The following is a 23046-nucleotide window of genomic DNA, read 5'->3' on the forward strand; positions in this document are numbered from 1 at the left end:
AGTGATTTTGTATTCTTTCTAATTAGTCTAGTACATATGATGCTACTATGGGGTGCAGGATGACACTTGCTGGAGAAATAAGTCTTGTGATTGTTCCTGAAAGCATATTCAGCATTGTTGTCAGAGAAGCCATGGTATATTCCCAGATCACATATTTGGGCTATGTTGCTTTTGACAACTGTCTCCCCCACAGCCAATTATACATTCTGATGATAGTCAACATCTAATTTCTCAAAACAGAAATGAGAGTAACATAAAGAAACCATAAAGGACAGAGAATCTGTCCTAGCATTACCTTACTCAGTACATGTTCCTCAGTAAAGTACAGAGAACATAATACATGTAAACTGGCTAATTTCCATCAGTATTCATGACCTAGAAGAATAGTTGTTTTATTTTGTGGCATGTATATCAATTTATAGTGAATGTAGATGGAAAGTAAGGCAGTTTAAAGATCTCTAATTTTTCGAGTCTATTTTTTAATCTTTATACAATTACTTTAATGTCTTCATTCATGACCAATTCTAAATATCCATGGAAAATAATGATGATGATGATGATGATGATGATGATGACGACAATAATAACAATAATAATAATAATTAATAAACTTTTTTTGGGGATAAACATAAAAAGGAAATAAATACTCAGAAAAGAAGAAGGAAAATTTATCAGCTAATCAATGTATTCATTAAAGAGCCCAACAGGCACACCATATATCAACAAATGAATTAAATTAATTATAATAATAATGTGGTAGTCCAGAAGACTTGAAAAAGCAGAGAGAATTTCTGCCTCCCAGGAGCTTCATTGCTAGAATTTGAGTGACAGCATGCTGAAGGGGAGGACTGTGTGAGGATGAGAGCCCATAGCAGAAGAAAAGGAAATGGGACTGATTCTGTTTTTCTGACAGGAAATAGCAATCATGAAATGTATGGTCTCAGATCAGATTGTCACTCTGCATGGTGCAGGTTAGGAGTCTTCAAGCAAGCTTTTTGTTGTTGTTGTTGTTGTTGTTATTGTTGTTTTCTCCTTATCTGTTTTTTTTTTTTTTTTTTGTTTGTTTGTTTTGTTTCGTTTTGTTTTGTTTTGTTTTAATTGTTGTTTCTTTGTTTTGGAACCAGGACTTGAGCGCTTTCTAAGCAGTCTCATATATACTTACTTTTTCCTGTAGTTGTCTCTCTTGAAGAATGCAGCTTTATGTGGCTTCTCATCTTGTTTAAACATGCATGATTTTGGGAAGGAATACCAGAAATTAATGTAATTTAAGGTGCAATGAATGCTGAGTAATGTACTAAAGAATAGAACCCTTTGTTATTGATTTTTTTATTAATGTCAATTTAATAGCTTTTTTTTAAAAAAAAAAAAAAGTAACTAAATATACATAAATATTTTTGAATTTACAGTGGATCCCATAGTTCTGTGCATATGACATGCGGACAGTTGAGTAAGTATAATTCATACCATGTCAAACAGAATGCTAAATATATTTCTTGCCACCATATCAGGCCAATGAATCATGTTGATATTAGTGAAACCATGATTATTTAATCAGATGGTCTTACTGATATTTTGTATGGCAAAGATTAAAATTTTATGAGAAGTAGATGCAAGAGACAGCTTCAGAGTTCAAAAAGGTGACTGTAGAAACAATATTTTGTAATACAGGTCAGCTTGACTCCAGGCTTCAGACTCCAGCTGCAAAATACGGTGGTTGTATTAAAAATGTATTTGTGTGTTGCTGAAGGTAAACTGATCCAATTGTAATGTCTTAAAGTCTTGTGATACTCATGAACTAAAAGTACATTGGCTGGTCTTTGGCCTGGGCCTCTGGAGCATGAGGAAGGATAGCTCTCTTGCAGACTTAAGCTCTAGGAATGGCATATGACCAGCCTTTGTAAGAACTGCCGTGACCTGGTGCCTATCTCTTATTGAAATGCTTCAAATTCTTGTGTCAATGAGGTTCAAATCTGGAGTAATTCCCTTGAAATCTGAAGTGAAACAAAATAATGAAAGAGTGAAACAAGTTCAGTGTTTCTTCGCAGAATTTCTAGGTTGGAGGAGACCTCAAGATCATCAAGTCCAACCTATGACCTAACGCTAACAGTCCCCACTAAACCATAGTATTATATCTTAGTCTAAACCATAGTCTTATATCTTTCAAAGAGATGAGGAGGTGAGGGTCTTCATAGAAAAGCCAAAAAGACAGTGATTCCAGTTTATGTGATGGATATAAACCCATTACACTAGATAATGATATGCCTGATTTATGCCACTGCCGGTGAGAGAAGAACGACTGAGCTTATAGTCTGTCCAGAAAATCAAGGATGGGATTTTTCCTGATGAAGGAATGATATATTCAAAACAATTAAACAGGAAAAACATTAATCAAGTTCAATAATGCCTTCTTGGACATTTTATCATTAGCTTTTGTTTGTACAATAACATTGCTGTGATCTGAGCTACTTCTGCTCCACTACAGTTCTGTTATCATACATATTCTTTCACTCTGCTCACGCACACCATGCAAAAAGCTAAAAAAACTATTCACTGTCATGTTGCTCTACTCTCCAGGTACCCTGTGGTTCCTATGGAGCTAAAGAGGTGTACAAATGAATGCAATAGTAAACTGCACATGCACATGCACACGCGTGCACACACACACAGAGTATCTCCCCCCCCCAAGAGTTGTACTTGCTTTACTATGAGCGAATCTATAACCTTTCATGTTTTTAAGAAAAAAAGGATACACGTAGAATACATGAACCATAAACAAGAAACAAAACAGAAGAACAAGAGGAAAACACCACAAAAGAAAATATTAATGGAGGGACTTATGCCATTAAATGTATTCATTTAATGTCAGGTTCTCAGCTGATGTAAGCTGGAGCAGTTCCATTCTATCCAGTGGAGCTGAACTAGTTTATTCCATGCATATGCTCTGGCCCAGTACGTCTTGCAAGTCAAATCACTGAACTGGAACCTTCCAAGTCTTCCATATTGTGCTGTTAAACTAATATTGCTATCAGCAACAATTTCTTAAAAAAAAAAAAAAAAAAATGTATACGCAACTTATTCACATTGCTTTATTTTTTTCTTTCAGTCACAAAAAAAAAAAGTGTTTCAAGTTGTCATAACCTTGCATTTAACCAGTGAAAGAGTAATCTTGAAAGAACATTTTTTTTTTACAAACTAAACACATACCCTGTTTATTTTTCTCTAAAAGTTGCACACCATAAATAAAGTAGGTTGTGTTTTTTGTTGTTGTTGTTATTGTTTGCTTCTTTTAAAACCTTCTTCATATATTATTATACAAAAATATTCATATGCAAGTAATAAAGATCTTTTTAAACATCCAACTTTTTTTAAAACCTAAAGCAAAGTCACACCAAAAGTTTTATTGTTTTCTTTTTGTTTGTTTGTTTTATTTGTTTTTAATCTAGACAAAGTACACCTTGTGCTTTAACAAACCTATAGCATCATGTGCTCATATACTCTTTACAAGGATTCTGGTGAATATGCTTATGTGTTATTATTCATTAATGAAAAATATATATCTGGTACCAAACTTGCCTAATTTTGTGGGTTTTATTTCACTTAATCCTCTTTTTTTCCCTTCTGTATGTTATTGGTGTCTGTATTTATGTGTGGAAAAGTTAAGGCAAGTGCAATCAAAGTTATAAAAAACAATATTTCTATTGCTAAAGTGTGCAGCATTCATATATAGTGAATGATATATTTCTTCTGTAAGGATAAAAAATGGATGAAAATACAAAAACTTTTAATGTGTTATACTTGTTATAAATTAGCTGTTCAGTTTTATATACCAGGCTTGGCGAATTTTCTGAAGGTTTAGGGTAAGATAAAATGTGGTTCTTTTTAAAGTAACATATGCTGAAACTAGACAACACTTTGATCAAATTTCTCTTGCTTCTCAGCAATGTGTATAGTATTACTACAAAAAAGTCAATAGCTCTTAGCTATGAGCCATCTATATTTTTTTTAAAAAATAAATATGTTAATCTCTTTAGGTAAAATATCTTAATATACAATATGCATAAATACAGTTTGATGTATCTCTACATAACTTTAGTGTTTCTATTTTAACTTCAGTGATTCTGCACAGAGTGCATAAAGTAAAAGTCATGTTTTTTAATTTTTAGTCATATCGGCAACCTTAAAAAAAGCCTTGATAGGTATGCATATGTTAATCTATGGTTTATATGGCAATAATAATGGACATTTGGAAAAGTCAATGATTCTGAACTTTCAATTAAGTTATAGAATAACCAGAAATCCATGTTATAAAACTCTGGGCCTGATTCTGCTCTTCTTCACACTAATTTGACAAGGTATTGATTCTTCTGACTTGAATAGAATTAGTTTTGACTTCTGCCACCCATAAAGCAAATTAAGAAAGATCTCAGAGCTCTGGATGGCACTTGCTTAATTCATTGCATCAATGCAAAACATTTTATAGTTGACAGGTTTATACCTGTAATGAACCTGCATGTATTCAGCAGGAACTACAGAGCACTGTATCTGCTGTTCCCAGGATCATTGAAGGCCAGCTGAGAACTTTCAGAAGATTGAGATGCTTATCCAGCTATTAGCTTTGAATAGTGTACTCTCAAGAAGAGTCTGTTGCTACTTGAATTGTGTTGCGCATGGTGCTTATGCACAGCCAACTTCTCCTGAGCTGAATGAAATTAAAGAGACTAAACCTTCTAGAAAAATTTCTATCAGTACAAAGATGCTGCAGTTTATAGAATCAAGAATTTATCCACAGATTTTTATTTCCTTGCTTTTATTGCATTTGTAGCTGTCTTGTAAAAGTGAAAGTGAAGAAATTTCTTCCTCTACTATTACAACTAGGCACTTGTTCTTTCCTGTAGAGGTGTTCATTCGTTCTTTTCTTTCTTTCTTTCTTTCTTTCTTTCTTTCTTTCTTTCTTTCTTTCTTTCTTTCTTTCTTTCTTTCTTTCTTTCTTTCTTTCTTTCTTTCTTTCTTTCTTTCTTTCTCTATCTATCTATCTATCTATCTATCTATCTATCTATCTATCTATCTTATCTTCTGAAGAAAGTGCAATTATTTTATATGTTAATAAAATATTTACCTATGAGATGGTATTTTTGTTTATTTCATTATAAGTAGTCACATGAGAGTAGTAGCTAATAACACAGATTTAATACCATGCTTTATTTGTAAAATTCTTATGTGACTCTGAACTGGTGTAAGTGACATCAGCATATTTTAGATGTGAAGTTCGGAGGATAATTTAGTTTCCCTTTGTTATGTAACCTAAGATAAATACTTTGTGGTTTAGCGTCCTCAACTTACTAACTGTTCATTGTCACACCACTGCCTAACTCTGGGTAGCTTTCTGTTTAAACATTAAAAGTTTTTGGACAAGGATAAGATAAAAACAACGAGTCTGCAAATCATAATGAAACCAAGACGCTGTATTAAACTATTTCTGTGCTTGCTTACTAATAGTAAAAAGCTTAGATCAAATCTTTACAAGACATTTAGAATACATTATAAAGGGAGATCATCTAGAGCAAAGTACAGTAGAAAGAATTGGAAAGAGTCAAATATGTGTTTTCTAGTTGGCTATTCAAAACCATCAGTGATAATACTATAAGTTTCTATTGATTCACCTTAACTTTGAAATAACTGATTTTGTCTTAGTCTTAGTCTTAGTTTTAGTCTTAGAGTTTTTGGAGAGCCTTAGCAAGCCAGCAGATGGCAATCAGAAGGCCTAACTATTAAGGAAACTTTTTTTTTTTTTTTTTTTTTTTCACAGAAAATGGATCTCTCTGTGAGTATATATAACAGCAGACTCACTGTGTCTGAGACTAAGCATTTTGGAAAGAAGCACCTGAAAGCACCATTTTCGCTTTTGAAACCTCCTTACAGGAGTGTCTGTGTGGTGGAGAACCAACTGAGGTGCGAGCAGAGGAAATTCAGCAGCTCTTTGAACTGGTGAGAGAAGACGAGGTAGGAGATTTTCAGCCCAGTTCATGACTACTGTGCTCCAGTTCTCTGGAGCTGAACCCCATTCTTTTTAAGGTGCCTATGATAACAGCAATCCAATGTAGTGCAAAGATATCTCAGTCCTGCTGTCTGTTCCCTTATGGAAAACAAAACAAAACAAAACAAAACAAAACAAAACAAAACAAAACAAAGACAATGTGGAGAGCAATAAAGAATTAAAACAACTTTGAAGATAATATTCATGTGTTCCTTAGTCTGTCCCCAAGCTGTTATACTCTAGATTGTTCTTTACCATGATTTTGAAAGAAGCATAGAAAGTAACACGTCCAAGATGAAAGAACAAGAAATTTTTCTTCAATGTTACATAAAGATCAAGTTGGCGAGTGTCATTTCATGTGTCTTTGCTGCTGTTTAGCTCTCTGCAAAAATATCTAACAGTAAATACATATATATATATGGTAATGATATTTCCTATGTGACACTGAATGCTATTCATAATCTCTTTTGTTTGTGAGATGAAGAATGAAATGGTAAATGGAGAAAACAGAAGAGAAAATTGGAAATGAACTGAACGACCTAATTGTTATAGACCATGACAGGAATTCTGGCAGTGTAGGTAGGTACTGTCATTTGGATCTTTTCCTACCTCCAGCAAGATTATACAAATTGCTTCAGATAACACCCAAGAAGGGAAGAAAGCACCTGGGAAATTTGTGTATCTAGTGTCCTATATGCAAAGGAGGTTTGTAATCTCCTGTGACATCAGGAGTAGTTGGTTGTTAGTCATGTACCATTATGACATGACCAGGAAACATTTTCACTACACTTCTCACATTCTGTCACCTCCAGCTACCTGACTGTGTTACAGTGCAACCTATCAATGGCCTGGTTACAAACTAAACTTTTTCATCTTGCAGCATATGGAGGATATGGTCCTTTGAACAAATTCAGCTGTTTGTGACTTCACTGATTTTTTTCTGGAAAGGCTACTTAGTTTATTTTGTTGTATTGTTCTATGATTAAATTATTACAAGTTAAAATAGCTATGTGTAGGTATAGCAAAGTATAAAGTGTGTTTGGGTATCTGTGTGTGCTTATTGCAGCAACATTGCCCCAGATGTCTGCATTTCAGATTCATGTGTTTTGCAAAGGCAGCCATAGGTTAGCAATCTCAAAGAAAGCCTGATGTCACTAAGCAATTTTGCTAAGATAGATGAAGAGACAGCTGTGTGGCTGTTTTCCTCTGCTTTGTATTTATGTAATTGTCCCATTTGAAGTTACCTGGGAACAGGAAATTAAGTTTTGTTTTTTGTTTTTTGTTTTTTTTTTTTTTTTTAGGAAAACAAATGTACATCCCTCTAATGTGATACTGAAGTTGCACATATAGTATGAATTGCTTAAATTGTCTACTGAAATGTCCCTAAGAACTTAATTAGAATTGTAGTGTGCTGTTCACCAGAGAGTATTAACTCTGGTAAACAATTTCTTCTAAGTCTGTAAATTCATTACTATTTGTGTGTTAAAATTACAGTGAAAAATGTGACTTTCTAAAACAAACAAACAAACAAACAAACAAACAAAAAAAAAAAAACAAACAACAACAACCAAACAAAACTATAATCTTCCTGTGATTTACCTGTCATGCAAACAATGAAAAGAAAATTTTGAACTGTCTCTCACATAACTTCCTACAAAACTCCAAAAGAAAACATTCTGTTTTGAAAAAAGAAGCCCTTAAAAGTTGGTTGAAATAGAGATTAGCAATTACATTACTATTTTACTTTGCTTTGTTTTTAAAATTTTATTTTTTTGTTTATCTGTTTATTTATGGATGTGTGTTCATAACCTGGAGCTTACTGCAGATGCATGGTTGAGGATATTGTAAGCCCATAAATGACCTTTTAAAACTTTTTTTCACTTCACAAGAAGTTCAGGAAAGTATTGGGACATTTCTTCACATGAACACCATACAAAGATGTAAAAAACGTTGTGTGAAATGAGAACAAATATATATATATATATTTATGTATTTAAATCAAGTCTTTGCTCTTGCAAATTTCTTCACAGGAGAAAAGACATCCACTTCCCCTAAATATCTCTGCAAAGACTTTTCACATGTATCCCAGCCAAGCTTTGTGTGCTTGTGCTTTTAACACAGCCTGCATGATAAATTGGGATGGGATGGGATGGGATGGGATGGGATGGGATGGGATGGGATGGGATGGGATGGGATGGGATGGGATGGGATGGGATGGGATGGGATGGGATGGGATGGGATGGGATCCCACTGTGGTGCTATCTGATCCATACAGCAGTTTCCTCAAATTGCCATTAGTGACTACACCCTAACCAGCTAAATTAACCTCTTTCTAGGCTCAGTGCTGGTTTTCACTTTGCACACTGAACAAATTGGTAATGCTGACAGCTGTTTCTTCTTATTGCTGTTTTGCCATAAGGGGCCTGGATTTAGCCCTGCTGATGTCACTCACATTTGCTGTTGCTGTCCTTAAGGTCTACTGACACCTTCTGTATTGCAGGGGAAGAATGGCAATGTGTTGGGACTGTAGTTTCTTCTACACCTGCCTGACATAGGGGTAACTAAGCATGACAGACAAAGGACCCTGTGCTCTCCCTCTCCCTGCGTGGGTACTCTAGGTATGCAGAGCTGTTCAGCCTCTCATGTCAGGTTGAACTGCCCTACCCACCTGAAATTGTGCAGGGGACCATGGGTTAGGTAGGTATTCTTTTTTTTTTTTTCCTGGATGATAGGAAGGAAGGCATCTAAAATTCAAGAAAAGGGAGAAAATTTCAAGAAAAGGGAGAAAAAGAAGGTTAAAAACACATCGATTTTATTTCTGGAGTAATTTTTGTGTCCCTTCTGTCATGCTTTGACTGGTAAGAGATATGTCTGAATAAAAAAAGTTAAAATCAAGAATATCTCCATCAAGTTCTTAGCTCTCATATTTCACTTCTAATTGTTTATGTAATGCTAGTGGCACTGCAGAGGTATTTGTACTCTCTGCAAAATCAGTACTAGATAAAGATTGCCTATTTAATATACCATTTAGATCCTAGAAAATAAAAATATTTATATTCACTACTGAATGCTTCTGAAATTACATTATTTGGGGTATTGGCTTTTTCATGTACAAATCCTCTTGGTTGTAATAACAAATAGAAACTTTTTTTTTTTTCATCAACTCTAAGTCTCAATGAGCTTATTAATAATCTGACTAGCTGCAAAATTTAAATATTTTTCAAACAATGTGTCAGGCCTGCCTTTGTAATTTCTGTTCTGACCACTAGATAACTCAGCAGACTCTTGACAGATCTTATTAATGCAGAGCAAAGACCTCAAACAGAATTTAAACAAACAAAAAAAAGTATAGGAAAACTCTTGATAGCAGAAACATTTCTATCAGATTTACTTCCCAGGGCAACAGTTCCAAGTTCTGGACCATCAATCAAAGGCCAATTGGAGGAAAGTGATGCTGCCAGCACATCTTCTTTGAGGCTGTAGCCAGAGTTGATGGGAAATAGCCCAGCAAAATGACATCATAAGTGACAACTAGGTATTTCTGCTAACTCAAGTGAACAACCTCCTCTAATGAATCTTAAATGACAGACAATGTCTCAAATGTCCATTCTCCAACCTCCAGTCAGTGGATTATTTAGGAGGTGAAGAGCTGCAATTGATAGAAATAAAGGTAGTCATTATACAGGCTGAATCATTGCTGTGAAACTGCTTACATTTTTCTGATTACAGCCAAATTAATCTCTTGCTCATATAAGAAATGGGCTAGAAAAAAAAGTGTTCTAGTGCAAATAAGATACAAGGCATGTGTGAGGGGATATAGCTACTCTGGATAATAAACTAAGCCTATTACAGAGATAATTTTTTGTTGTTGTTTCGCACTAACAGATTTCTGCCATCCTCTATATCATGACAATAGCAGATGCACCAGAAACTCTCTGTGCTAGACTACTGGCAAGTACAAAATTCAGAAGTATATTAGACAATGGGATATATTTGTGTTGCTGATCTCTCTGGATGGGCCCCAGAAAAGCCAGTTTCTTTACATAGGTCAGACAGAGTACGAAGCATTGCATGACAGGAAAAAAAAAAGAGTAAAGACACAGGTGAGTGTTTTGACCTTTATTCTCCATTGCCCTTTATTCTATTTTTTTTTTTTTAGTGTACTTTACCAAACTATTTTTTTTCCCTTTTGGATTTTAATTAAAGTTTCCTTAAGCTTGCTTTTTACCTGCCAGTTTTCCCCAAATTTCATTGTTCTATCTATAATTTAATTGTGTCATTAATGGACAATATTCAAGTAAAACTTTGAAAATTTTAATCAGGCAGGTATAACAGGCTTTCTAATTATTTTGAAGCTGACTATCACCCATTATTTAACATACATGTGATTTTCACAGCTGTGCAGCAATAGAAGTATCTTAGTTTTCATATAAGGCTAACTGTACTTAGCTCTGAACTAGGTCACATTTGAAATGTTTGATGTCGGCTGCCAGGTGAGGACTGGGTCTAAAATTCAGAGGATATTTTGCTGCTGCTTTTCTTGTGGCCAAGATTTTAGTTTGTCACCGCCAGAAAATATGAAATCCTTTTCTCTTTGCTTTTCCAATTTCCTTCTCTCACACAAATCCATCTTAGACTCATTCAGCTTTATTAGATTTATTCTCAAGTCATATTTCTGCAACTGCAAACAGAATCAGACCCAGCAATGCACTTTGCCTTCAGAATAATTATCAGCCTTCCATACAGAACTCCATTTATGTCCAGCTACATGTACTGCTAGGAGGACCTATACACTGATTTTCCGTAGGTTGTATAATACAGTCCTTTCGTAGGTTGTATAATACAGTCCTTCAGTTTTACATCAAGGATTACCCTGATAAGAGAGAGCCTTATAAAGACAAAGCACCACACTTGGGTAACACGTGCATAGAATCCACATGCAGACCCGAAGTTATTGACCAGACAGAGTAACTTTTCCAACCATCACACTGTGCAGTTTTAAAAATAAAGTGCTATTTGTTTATGGCTAAACCTTACATGTGGCTATTGCATGCACACTTCAGGCTGCATTGCCAAAACTGGAACATCTTTACCAATAAAAAATGGAGCCTAAACACTAGGGCAATGAGTTGTTGCTTCTTTTCCCCTCATTTTATTTTGTGTTCCAACACAATTTTTTGTCAAACATAGAGCATGTGAACACACAAGAATTTCCTCTACTGTTTCTCACACAAAGCTATTCACAGAGGAGTAATACTAAGGAGGGATGTCTCTAAAACCTTAGATAGCTCTTTCATTTATTTTGTTTTATTTTATTTTGTTTTGTTTGTTTGGTTGGTTGGTTTTTGTTTAATATTATGACAAAATATTATAAGATTTTTTTTTTTTTTAAAGTAGTATGAATATCAAATGGTATCCATCAGTCCCTGAATCATGCTATTCAAAGTGCTTAAATCTGCATAAAATAGAACAGAAAAATACTCTCCATGTGGCTAAGGAAACACCTACCTAATGCTGCCTAAATGTGACTCTGGTCAGATTCTGGTCAAGTTACATTCTACATTTATTCCACATTCCAGTCTTTACCCCAGGACATGTAAAAGACAGAGAAAAGGAAAAAAAAAAAAAAGTAATGCACTGCTTTAGAGGGTACTGGGGTATTTGGCATTAAGCTGAATGAAGAAAAATGTCATCGATGTCTGTCAGATGTCCATAAGAGCAAATATTAGCTTTTTTTCATTATGAAAATAACCAAATGTGCAAAGCTGTCTTAAATTTTTATCAGGGCTGGCAGCTTTGTCTCCATTCTGGGGACATTTGGCACATGTCCAGTGGGAGATACCATGATAAAGAACAGATTGTAGAAAAGGACTTAAGCAAATTGTCAGAGAAACGAACATTTTATAGCAAACAAAAGCAGCACACATCCCAAAGCCCTATCAGCTTGTTATGCAGATACTGAGATTTCTTGACTTTCGCAACAGGATCATATCTTCTTCCTCCTACACTGTCAGTTCTGGATTACTTCCACAAACATCCCCCAAACTGCAGTTTACCTGCTCTCTACCCATCACTTCTCATAAAGAAAGACCAAAATATTATAAGCTGTGCTTTTCTCCTTCAGATGATTAGGATGAACAACCATCACAAATCCATTATATTGGCCAGTATCAGTCAGATACCATAAAAATACCTAAAGCTAATTAATTGCAGAAATAGACTATAAGGTCTGTCTGTGAGGATGCCAGTTACAATTCTGCCAGAGTCAATCAAACCCATGACTGCACTCTGCCCCAGCTCCTCTGTTTCTTTTAGCAGAGACTACCAGAGAGCTTGGCCTAAATAACTCATATGACTATAACAGTGCTCCATGCTGCTTTTCAAACCAGAAAGGACTTTTCCATTATTTAAAACATAAGTATAAGTAAGATGCTTATTTCATTTGTCTTAAAAATGTCCAGATGTAAACATAGTGGCTTGTTTCTTCTCTTGAAGCCATGGTACACACATTATTTGCAACTCCTCAAAGATAGAATCATACATAAAAAATAAAACTAATTTATTTAATCATTAAAGTGAATAAAGTGTTTTAATACTTCCAGGTCTGATTTAAATAATTTTGTATAAAGAAAGTTTATTCTGAAAACAATGATATTTGTCAGTTTTCTTTCTTTCTTTTTTTTTTTTTTTTTTTTTTTTCTGCCTGAGTACTTAACTGAAATCATGTTGTAATTGTTTTACTTATTGTTACAAGCTAAAACCAAATGAAAGAATATTTCTTAATCTAGAATATACCATTTTAAAGCAAGTACATTTTAAAAACATTAAGATACAAGGGGACTCTGCAATCAACAGCAAAATAATATTTTGCTCTTACTTTTTCAGAAAATAACACTTTAAAACAAAGTGACAAACATGATACTGCCTTTTTATTCCCCTTTGGTTTGGAAATCATCATTGTAAATATCAGCAGGACTCACTGCACTTCAGTGACTATTTTCTCATTTGTCTTACTTGCCTGAAGGCTGCAAATGATCTTATTTGTAGGATTTTGAAAAGGGGAAAAGAAAATGTCAAATGCTTAAAAATAAAATCCACAGCCATATTAATACTTTTCCAGGAAGTGTTAAAAATAAGGTTTGCTTTTATATTTATAAAAGGGGTACAATTGACTCATTCTTAAAACAAAACAAAAACAACAATAACAACAACAAAAAGCAAACAAACAAGAAAACAAAAATCAAACCATCTCTATATTCTACACACTCTGTAGTGACTACTGTGAAGCAACTGATACAGATTGGGTATATTCTCTTGTTTGACAGATTTCTACCAAGTTAAATGTTAGATGATCAGACTGCAGTACCCCAAATGGGACCATAATAAGGGCAGGGAAGAAGCAGTGCATGTTACGAGAGGAGAAATGAAACCGGAGCTCTCAGTGAAGGATGGGGTCCTTCTAAGAACAAATATTCTCCAAAACAGGTGAACTGCAGCAGGCATGGCATTCAGGAATCAGGCTAGACAGGCCAACAAAATGGATGGCAATTCTGATACCAACAGAGCTTTGTCCAAGCATTCCCAAGAGAGGTTAAAAACAAACAAAAAAAAATCTAAACCTATACTAATGAAGCAAAAAATTTTCCTATCTATACAGCAGTCTCTTCATTTAAAAAAATGTAAATATACAAATTCCAATGACATATAAAACAAAGTTGAAAATGTAAATGGAAAGAGACATGGGTAAAACAGGAAGACCAATGCTACAAAGAAATTGCAAAAAACATATGTACAAGACCCTGTTTTTCCTCGTATGTTATCAATTGTAATGCATGTTTAACAGCAGCAGTCGAGGATGTAGTTCCAGGCACCAGACTGCAGTCTCAGCTCCTACTCAAGGGGGTGGGTAGCCCCTTGTATTTCTGTCACCAAATGACACTTGATATACTGGTCTCCCGTGGCAAGAGGGGCAGTATCGCACTGTTTGTGTGAGCCTCTTCTGGATTCTGCTCCCTGTTAGTTTTTGTCTGTGGCCGCTGCCCGTTTATAAGTGTCATAGGGATGTTGCAGTAGGTATGCTGGTTACCTATTGAGGTAAGCGGCAGGGTGCCAGTAGGAGGTACATCATATTCATAGCTTCTATAATAGTGTTTCTGGCGCATCTGTGAGTGATATGTATTGTGAAAGGTGGAGCGCAGATCTGGATGGGCAGTGGCAAGAGCAGTGGAGGTGGCAGCAGCCATTGAAATTGCGGAGACTGTCTGCAGTTCCCCAAAGGGCCCCTGCTCACTGACATCTAAAACCTGCTCATGTGTGATGGGTTCAGTCCTCTTAAAAGGCATTTCATACTGTAAACGTTTCCAGAATTTGGAATTTAACTTGTTGCATTTTGGTCCATGCCATTTAATGACGGTGAGGAGCTTGATGGTATGTTTCAGGGCCTCAACTTCCTGGTAGTTCATAACTCCTCGCAGTTCACTGCATTCGATCAGTATCACTTTGATTTCACCAGTGACTAACATGTTTCGAAGCCTTGTTTCCAGTTCAAAGATGCTCCAGCCTCTTCTTACAACATAATTCGGAGTCATGACGATAATCAGTCGTTTGCTTTGGTCTACACATCTTGCCACGTCTTCAATGTAGGCTACAAAATAAGACAATTGCTCAAAAATCAAGCCAAGAAAATACTCCATTCCCCTAAACTGTGGAGAAAAAACAGATGTAAACTCCCTGCTCCCAGAAGAATTCACTGAACTCTGCAAAAACATCACCTTCAGACAGGTCAGGTTTGCTTGCCAGGACAACCTGGTTTGGGTGACCCTGCTTGAACAAGAGGGTTGGACCAGATGACCTCCAGAAATCCTTTCCAACCTTAACTATTCTGTGATTCAGTGAAACATTTATCCTCCTTTGTGCTATGGTTTGGTAGGGAATGTGCATGAACTGTCATTCTGAACCTATATCTTTACTGGAAGAAGTGCATTCATCACCATTTTATTCTTTAAAAAGGAGAAGTCACCCAGGTAGGAAACAGAACAGAAACTGTGCTTTGTTGACTCAGTCTCAAATTCAAATGATACTCAAATGATACAATTGTGAAAGATATAGGAAAAAGATATATCAATTGGAATCTATTCTCATTTTCAATCTCCAAGAATACTCTAGTGCCTTCACTACACATTTATCTTCAGTGGGCACTACCAGAACTCACTTCTTTGCTCTGCTGTATCTTCTGGTATCATTACTCAAACCTTGCCTCAGTACACACAATTTTTATTTTTATTTTTAATTCCTGTCTTAATTTTTGGAATACCTGCATATCAATATTTATTTATATATTTATTTACTTTTGAATTAAAGTCATGGATATCTTTCCAGGAAAACACTCAGAAACAGAAAATAAAGACTTATTTTCTTATCCCTAGCTGTGCAGGCTCTCCAAGAATCTGTGAAATATTATTAATAAAATTCATTTCCATTACATATGCATGTTCTTTCTGCACTGTCTCACCTCCAACAAGTATAATACAATTATTAAAATATAATCCTCTTATCTGGGAAATGCACTTTAAACATGTTTGGTGGTTTATCTTCATTATTCCCAAGGATGATGGAGGAAAGATGACATTCTGAAGGAGTAAGCATAGAAATGATACTAAAATCATATATAGAATCACTTCATTTGATATTTAGGAAATACACAAGCCTAAAGACATGTCTTACTTCCTGTGGGAATTAAATCCCTGTCTGGTATGAACAGCTTGTATCCATAATGCTTTTCAAGCATATCTGGTAAGATCTCAAGAGCAAATCTTTCTTCTTCTCCAGTTTCTTGATTCCACTGGTCAGGATCCACTTTGGTATAGGATAGATATGCATCATAGTCTTTATTGTCTAAAGAAATAGAGGAAGAAAATAAGTTAAGATTTTTCACTGTTCCTAGATAATTGCCGAGGAATTGTTCCTGGCAGAATTGCCCAGGAATAGCAAATTGTTTAGATAAAATAGCAAGCTTTCACTCAATCTCCAGTTATGAAACCATTCACCTTTCATATTTCACCCAGTGGAGTTAATCCTTATTTACATATTTATGGTGCCAGGAGTTGGACCTGATGATCCTTATGGCTCCCTTCCAGCTCGGGATATTCTATGATCCTATGGCTCTACATGGATGCAAAGAAGAAGAATCCATACCCATACATTGAAGTCACTGTGTGCTTAATTGTGTAAGGCACTGTATGAAGGAAATTCACTCAGCTGTGTGGTGGCAGCTTGTGAGCACAGAAGAAAAAAGTCACTGAAAAGAATACAAATTATTTTCAAGCTTTAAAATGGAAAAGAAAGGCATGTAAATAGGTAAGCTCATAAAGTATTGTCTCTGTTGCATCATAAAAAAAAAAAAATCGTTCTTGCCAAATTTTCACTATAAATTTAAGGCTCAAAATGTTTTAAGAATATGCGTAGATTTAGTCATAACACTCATCGGCTTTTCAGGTCTGAGATTATTGGCAAGCTTAGATCTATGTAACATCAGATCCTGAAAATGCAGTTCAAAACTATTGAATTCAGTGTGCTTAAATATGTAAATTTTATGCTACATTAATGTACATTTTAGTATTTAACAGCATGTTATTTCATTTTAGTAAGAGGAATAAATTTGCCAGTTTCTTAAATGTGCTTGGTGTGCCTACTTGAAAGACTGAATCAAAAGAGCCATCATTAATTTTCATTAGGAGGTCAATAATGCCAAGTGCTCTGGAACTAATTCAGTGGAATAAGAGGTCATGTTTTGACTTTTGTTGTGAAGAAAGCAGAAAAAAATCAATGGCAAGAGTAATGAAATGTTAACATCCTTCTAACTCTTTTGACAACATTATGCACAGGCTATCGAGAATATCAATTGCTTGTAAAAGATACCTGATTGAATACTCTACTCTGTGTCATAAGAAATATTATATTCATTCACTGTTGACTTCAGTTATTTACTCAGTTAGTCCTTTTGTGATTTTATACCTTTTTGTACTCTGGTTGCCCTATTTGGAAAAACCTGTTGAATGCAGGAGGGGTGCAAAGTAAAGTTAAAGAACAGGTGCTAATCTTGGATGGTCCACTCCTTCTTCCAAGGAGCAATTCATACTGTTTTCATAAATATTTGCAGATGACAAAATTAAAATAGTCAAACTTCTTTCAAACTTTCAAATCTGATATAATAAGTGTGTGATTCATTTTCTCTCTTACACTCATTTTATGTTAAATTATCTATTGGATTGCTATGTTAACAATAGATTAAAATAAAATAAAATAAAATAAAATAAAATAAAATAAAATAAAATAAAATAAAATAAAATAAAATAAAATAAAATAAAATAAAATAAAATAAAATAAAATAAAATAAAATAAAATAAAATAAAATAAATACCGCAAAACAACAACAGAAATGAAAGAGAAGAAATACCTTTTTTGGTTTTGTTATTCCATTATTTCAGTACTTGTGAAACCATGATCCTTCATGATAAACAAGAACCTAATGCCTCTGACAATGCCTTGAAAGAACACCATATAGATCAAATATGAACTACAGGGAGATTACAGAGCAGATTCCAGTTCTGCATTAGAATAGTTTTAACTCAACAATCATGTTAACACATAGAAAGGTCAGGAAATATATGAGGTAATCACTACAACGGACAAAATGATGATGTGTAATGCCATTTTCTTTTATCTCATTAGTAATGGTCATAAACATATTACATGTTTTAGAGCAGCATTGGTTCACTGGAAATCTTTGAATAAAGATGAGAATGTATCATTTCTCAAAGGGATGAATCATAAGAAATAATGCAGTGTTCAAACTCTTTTAAAGGCTTCAGGACATTGTCTGTTAAGATGGTTTGTACATTCTTAATTGGAAGGAAAATTATTCACGCTACACCACAATTTTCTTGTATATGTAAATATCACATTAATGCCTTTATTTGAAATATATATACTTTTATACTATGGAGGATCCAGCATTCCCACTTACTACAAGTGCATTATACATGATTGCAGGGAACATTTCTTTGTACACTAGTTCCCTAGTTTTAATAGCATTTGTGTCAAAAGCCATGAGTGACCAGGATCTAGAGTATGTGTACACAGATGGTTTCAGGCAATCATGAATTTATTCAAACTCCAGTACAACTAGATGTGAATCCAGTTTGGGAAACTGTTAGCTGCATTCACACAGTGGTTTCCCTGAGCTATTATACTCCCCATCTGTCAGTTATTTTTAACTCTGATGAAAAGTGGAAAATTCAGTTTATAGAAAAATTATGTTTGATAAACCTGGTACCTAATGGGATGACATACTGGCATGAGCAGACAGTTCTCAAAATGTGAGGTGCCGGGGATACAGAGTATACCTTACACTTTTTTTTTTTTTTTTTTTTTTTTTTTTGAGGCGGGCAAGGAGGTTACATTGCCAACACTTTGAAACATTTTATGGACTACAACAGGCAGATAGCTGTGGAGCTGTCAGAAGCTATCATATCTGTGATGTCAACTATCAATATAATTATTTATTATTTTCCCTAATTGTTATTGATAGTCAAAATATAGAATTTCAGTTGTAATGAAAAAATTGAGGACTCTTAAAATTATCAAAATCTTCTATCTCCAGGGAAGTTTTTAAACACAGAGTAGGTGACCTCTTAGACTGTGTTTCTACTCAGTTAAAAGGCTCCACCTACTTCTAATTTTAATGACTGGGACTAATACCTACATACCAAAGAATATTTCTGATCTTAATTTCTTCGTTTCCCCTCCCCTCCCTTTTTCTTTCCTAACATGCTGTGTCAATGAACTGAGAGGGACTGATGTGGGTCTGCAGCCATGTGGATCTTGTGGCAGAGTGAAAGTCTGGCAGCTGGGGCTCACATCTTGCCAGTCTTTTGGCCACATCACAAGGAAGCAGGAGTTTCTGTAAAACTTTTGCTCTTGGGTTGTTTCCCATGTAGACCTTCATTTCAGTAATGTATCTAGGAGCCCTCAGACTCTGAGCAAGCATGCAGGAAATCTATCAGAGCTTTGTGTTTTCTTGATTGTTCACTGGAACAGATATTTATCACATGAAAATGTTTGGTCGCAGCATATCTTCCTTTTCCAAAAGAACAAAAAATATCAAAACAAACAACAACAACAACAAAAAAGCAAAACCAACAACCAAACAACAACAAAAGAACAAAACCAAAACAAACAAACAAAAAAAAAACCAACAAAAACAACAAACTTAATCACAAAAATCCTGATCTGCTCCTAATCACAATCAAATCACAAAAGAGTTGATGTTATTACTCTAATGTGATATAGTGATAACTAAATGTTCCTAGATTTGAGTACACAATCAGTTCATATACTGACTGGAACAAATATTCTGTTCTAGAAAACAAAGGCAAAGAGGCAAAGAAAAGAAAAGCGAAACAAAGAAAGCTTTAGTGGCATCAAAAAATTCTTTTTACAATGAGAATTTCCTCATTTCCCCTCATCAGCAAACAATTAAGTCTTCAGTCCAAGCATCCTCTGAATGAAAATGTGATTGACTGCCACTGTACTTTGACTTTATGTATGGCACATCAAAGATTTGTTTTATTATGGCATTTCAAAGATTTGTTTGTCAGGCTCCTGTGCTTTAGCAATAAACTGGAATATAGTTACTCACTAATTGTTTCCTCCCACACTTAGGAAGAAAAATAACTGCTAATTACCAAATGCAGGATTTTGATCATTTGATCTGAAAACTTTTTCTGTCTCATGGAGACTTTTAGCAATTTTCTACATATACTTTTGTACTTGAAAGCACATTTCTTTCCTTAACAATTTCAGGAAATATATATATATATATATATATATATATATATATATATATATATATATACATATGTATATATATATATATACACACATTTACAGAAACATATCAGTATAGGTTCTTTTGGCATTACCTCCAGGTACTTTGCAGAGCTGTTTTATGTAATAGCTGTCCTTTAATTCAGTAAACACATCTGAGTATGATATACAATATCACACAATGGCAATAATTAGAAACATTTTGCTGTAGATGGGAAGAGGTTTGATTCCTCTTTTCATTCCTTGTGAATGGACAAAAGATCCTCTCCAGTTATGTGGTTATAGCTGTTTTCTGCTGCCTATCAGGTATACAAGTAGGATGGAGCCCTTCAGCTCAACAGCCTTTATTTCTGTGAAGCTTTGTTGTATCCATTAACCAAAAAGATTGAAATGAAACATAAAGCATACCTTGCACAGTCAAATTCGTCAAGATTTAATAAAATAAATAAAATATAAAAATAAAAAATAAAATCAGTTGTGTATTGTAAACAACCATGAGAGCACGTGGAAGCTCTGGATTAGCGTAGCACAATGGGGTTGAGCATGGTCTGTGCTCCAGGTATGATACATTCAGTCCACAACTGTTTCAGTCAACCCATAACCACAGGTACTATAAGGCTCTGGTCAAAACCGACCATGAAGTACAAAGTTCACCATAGCATTTTAACTGTCGTATGGAGTTGAAAGTAAGGCCATTGAATAATGTTCTTGGAGCTAAACTCAACCACAGGTCAGAGAAAGTTGTTTGCCTCTCTTAGAGATAAACATTTAATGTGAATTTATGAAGTGTTCTCCATTAAGAACATATAAAAACATTATTTAGTTCATTGACCAGGATTTTATCCAAAACACCTGATACATCAATGAAACATGAATTCTTTAACGCTCTCCATTCTTTCAGCAATCATCCAAACATAGAAATGGTCACATTTCCTGTAACTTTCTTTAACGTTATCCCTGCAGAAGTGATAAAAACTTTTAGGGGATGAAGCTGTAAGTCCTGCTTGTTATTCCAAGGGTGTGTTCAGAAGCAGTCATTTAAAGGCTCAATGTAAGCATAAAATAAAACTCAGGCTCCATATGCATCTACTTTGTCACATGAAAATGGGATCTTTGGGCAAATAAATCGCTATCAGATATCTGAGTACTTATCTGTATGCATGCTTTTTTAACAGTTATACATGAAAAAATGGTAAACTGGTGCCTACAGAAAGATAGATAAAAGTTCCTCTTCTACAGGGACAAGCAGACAGATTTAACTTAAAATTTTTATTATACGTGTACATGTTTTCTAATGATTTGCATTTTACACTCCAAGGAGCCAGAAGTTTGGGCCTTTGAGGGTTTATTAAACCTTAAACATTGCAGCTATTTCTGCTAATAGGGGACAGAAGAACACTATATGTGGATGAAAAATTAAAAATAGAAAAGTATCTCCCTAGTGCTTTTTTTTTTTTTTTCTTATCAGCTATGTTCAAACAGATGACAAAGTCTGATTTTCATCTCACATAATATGTTTTAGCACAAGACAGACTAATAGATCAAAATCAAAGGAAATCTACAATGTGATTTTTCATAGCGTTGCTAGATCTGAAACATTTTAATGAAATTGTAAACCTAGAAACCAGGGTCAGTTAATGACTCTGCGTGCCCTGAAATCCTCCAGAGTGATTAGGAGTGAATTCAGATATACCCAGCACTCTGAAAGGAGCTGATCATGTGTGGACTGCTCTGTGGTAAGGAATAGTAGTAGACACTTCTGACTTTCCCAGATCTTCCCTTTATAAATCAATGGGAGCTGGATGGCAGAATCCCCTCCTTTGCCAGAGCATGTGTCAGCATGCATGTGTTCTAAATGCATGTATCCTCATTGTTTGAGTTTGGGAGCAATGTACTGATTTATCAAAGAGTTTCAGGTGGGGTTCTTAGAAAAGACAGAATGGATTCTCCCAGTCCTGCAGAGAACTGGCAGGAGGCTGATGGAGAAGGCTTTCCTCCTTGAAAATATCCTGTGTTCAGCAAGAGTTGCAAATTGGTGAGCTTTCAAAATTTCATGGAGAGTGTAGTTTCTTCAAAATTATAACACAAGGCATTACATAATCTGTACAAGTTTCATCATTTGAAACATTTAATATTCACATTGCAATACCGTTTGTTACCCTCAGAATAATGAAAAATATAATCCTAATTCTTAGCTGATTAAAAACCCCAAATCATTAAAAGTTTTTCAAAATGCTTTTGCCTTTCCTCACACTAATTACTGTTGGTTATGAAGCTCACCTACTTTTTATTTTTATTTTTTTTTTTAATGTCGAGTACTTTTTATTGATAATAGAAATAAAAACCTGCCAACACTAGCATTCCCATGGTGAAGTACCTATTAAATGTAGTATACCTAATGATAGTGCAGATCCTTATCTGAAGTGGGCATTGGTGCATTGGAGAGAGGTTTTGTAAACACAACACTTGGAAAAAGGTTAAAGAAATCTAATCAGTTCTAAAAAGGTTCATGAGTATGCTCAGCACACTATAGAACAAGAAAAATAAAGATGTCCTTTATCTGTAGCAGACACATTTATAATACTACTAAGGCATAAGGCATCTCGGCCCTATGTATTTGGGGCTTTTTTTTTTTGTGTGTGTGTGTGTGTGTGTGTGTGATTTTATTTTTTTTCCCTTCCTATCAATTTGTTAAGTCATACTGAGCCTAAAGAACATAAAATAATAAAAGAAACACAAAATTTTAGTGGTTTTCATAAACAAACAAACAAACAAACAAAACTTTATGAAAATGACAGCATATCAATGCTGCATCTGACACCTTCATTTTGAAAACTGGAGCTGAGACAGCCTTGATTTGAGCAAAATCAAAAATTTAAGGAAGTAGGTATAAACAAAACTCAAGGGGGAAGCAGCTTGGAAACAGGCTTTCAATCTAGAATTCTTGAAATCAGGTGCAAATGTGCTGCATTCATCTTGCCTACCTTGGAAGTCTGGCCTGTGACTAAAAAAAAAAAAAAAAAATAAACAAAAACTAAAACAAAACAAACAAACACAAACAAACAAACAAACTTCAAAGCTTAGAGCTATTTGATAAAGCTGTTGGCTGAGGAACATGAGATGCC

At 34.7% G+C, this 23046-nt stretch overlaps 1 protein-coding gene across 3 annotated transcripts in view; it reads right to left on the reverse strand.

Annotated features, from left to right (window-relative positions):
- Window positions 1–4911: 4911 nt before the first annotated feature.
- IL1RAPL1 (interleukin 1 receptor accessory protein like 1) overlaps window positions 4912–23046 on the reverse strand; it is a 754490-nt gene continuing 736355 nt past the window's right edge. For all 3 annotated transcript variants that reach the window (XM_068686962.1, XM_068686973.1, XM_068686984.1), the window contains 2 exons: window positions 15758–15928; window positions 4912–14678 (listed from right to left, as the gene is read on the reverse strand). In XM_068686962.1, the coding sequence (XP_068543063.1) occupies window positions 13960–14678; window positions 15758–15928 (890 nt within the window). In that variant the 3' untranslated portion in view covers window positions 4912–13959. The remainder of the gene's footprint in view (window positions 14679–15757; window positions 15929–23046) is intronic.

Source organism: Anas acuta, chromosome 1 (genome assembly GCF_963932015.1).
Source record: "Anas acuta chromosome 1, bAnaAcu1.1, whole genome shotgun sequence".
Taxonomy (NCBI): Eukaryota; Metazoa; Chordata; class Aves; order Anseriformes; family Anatidae; genus Anas; species Anas acuta.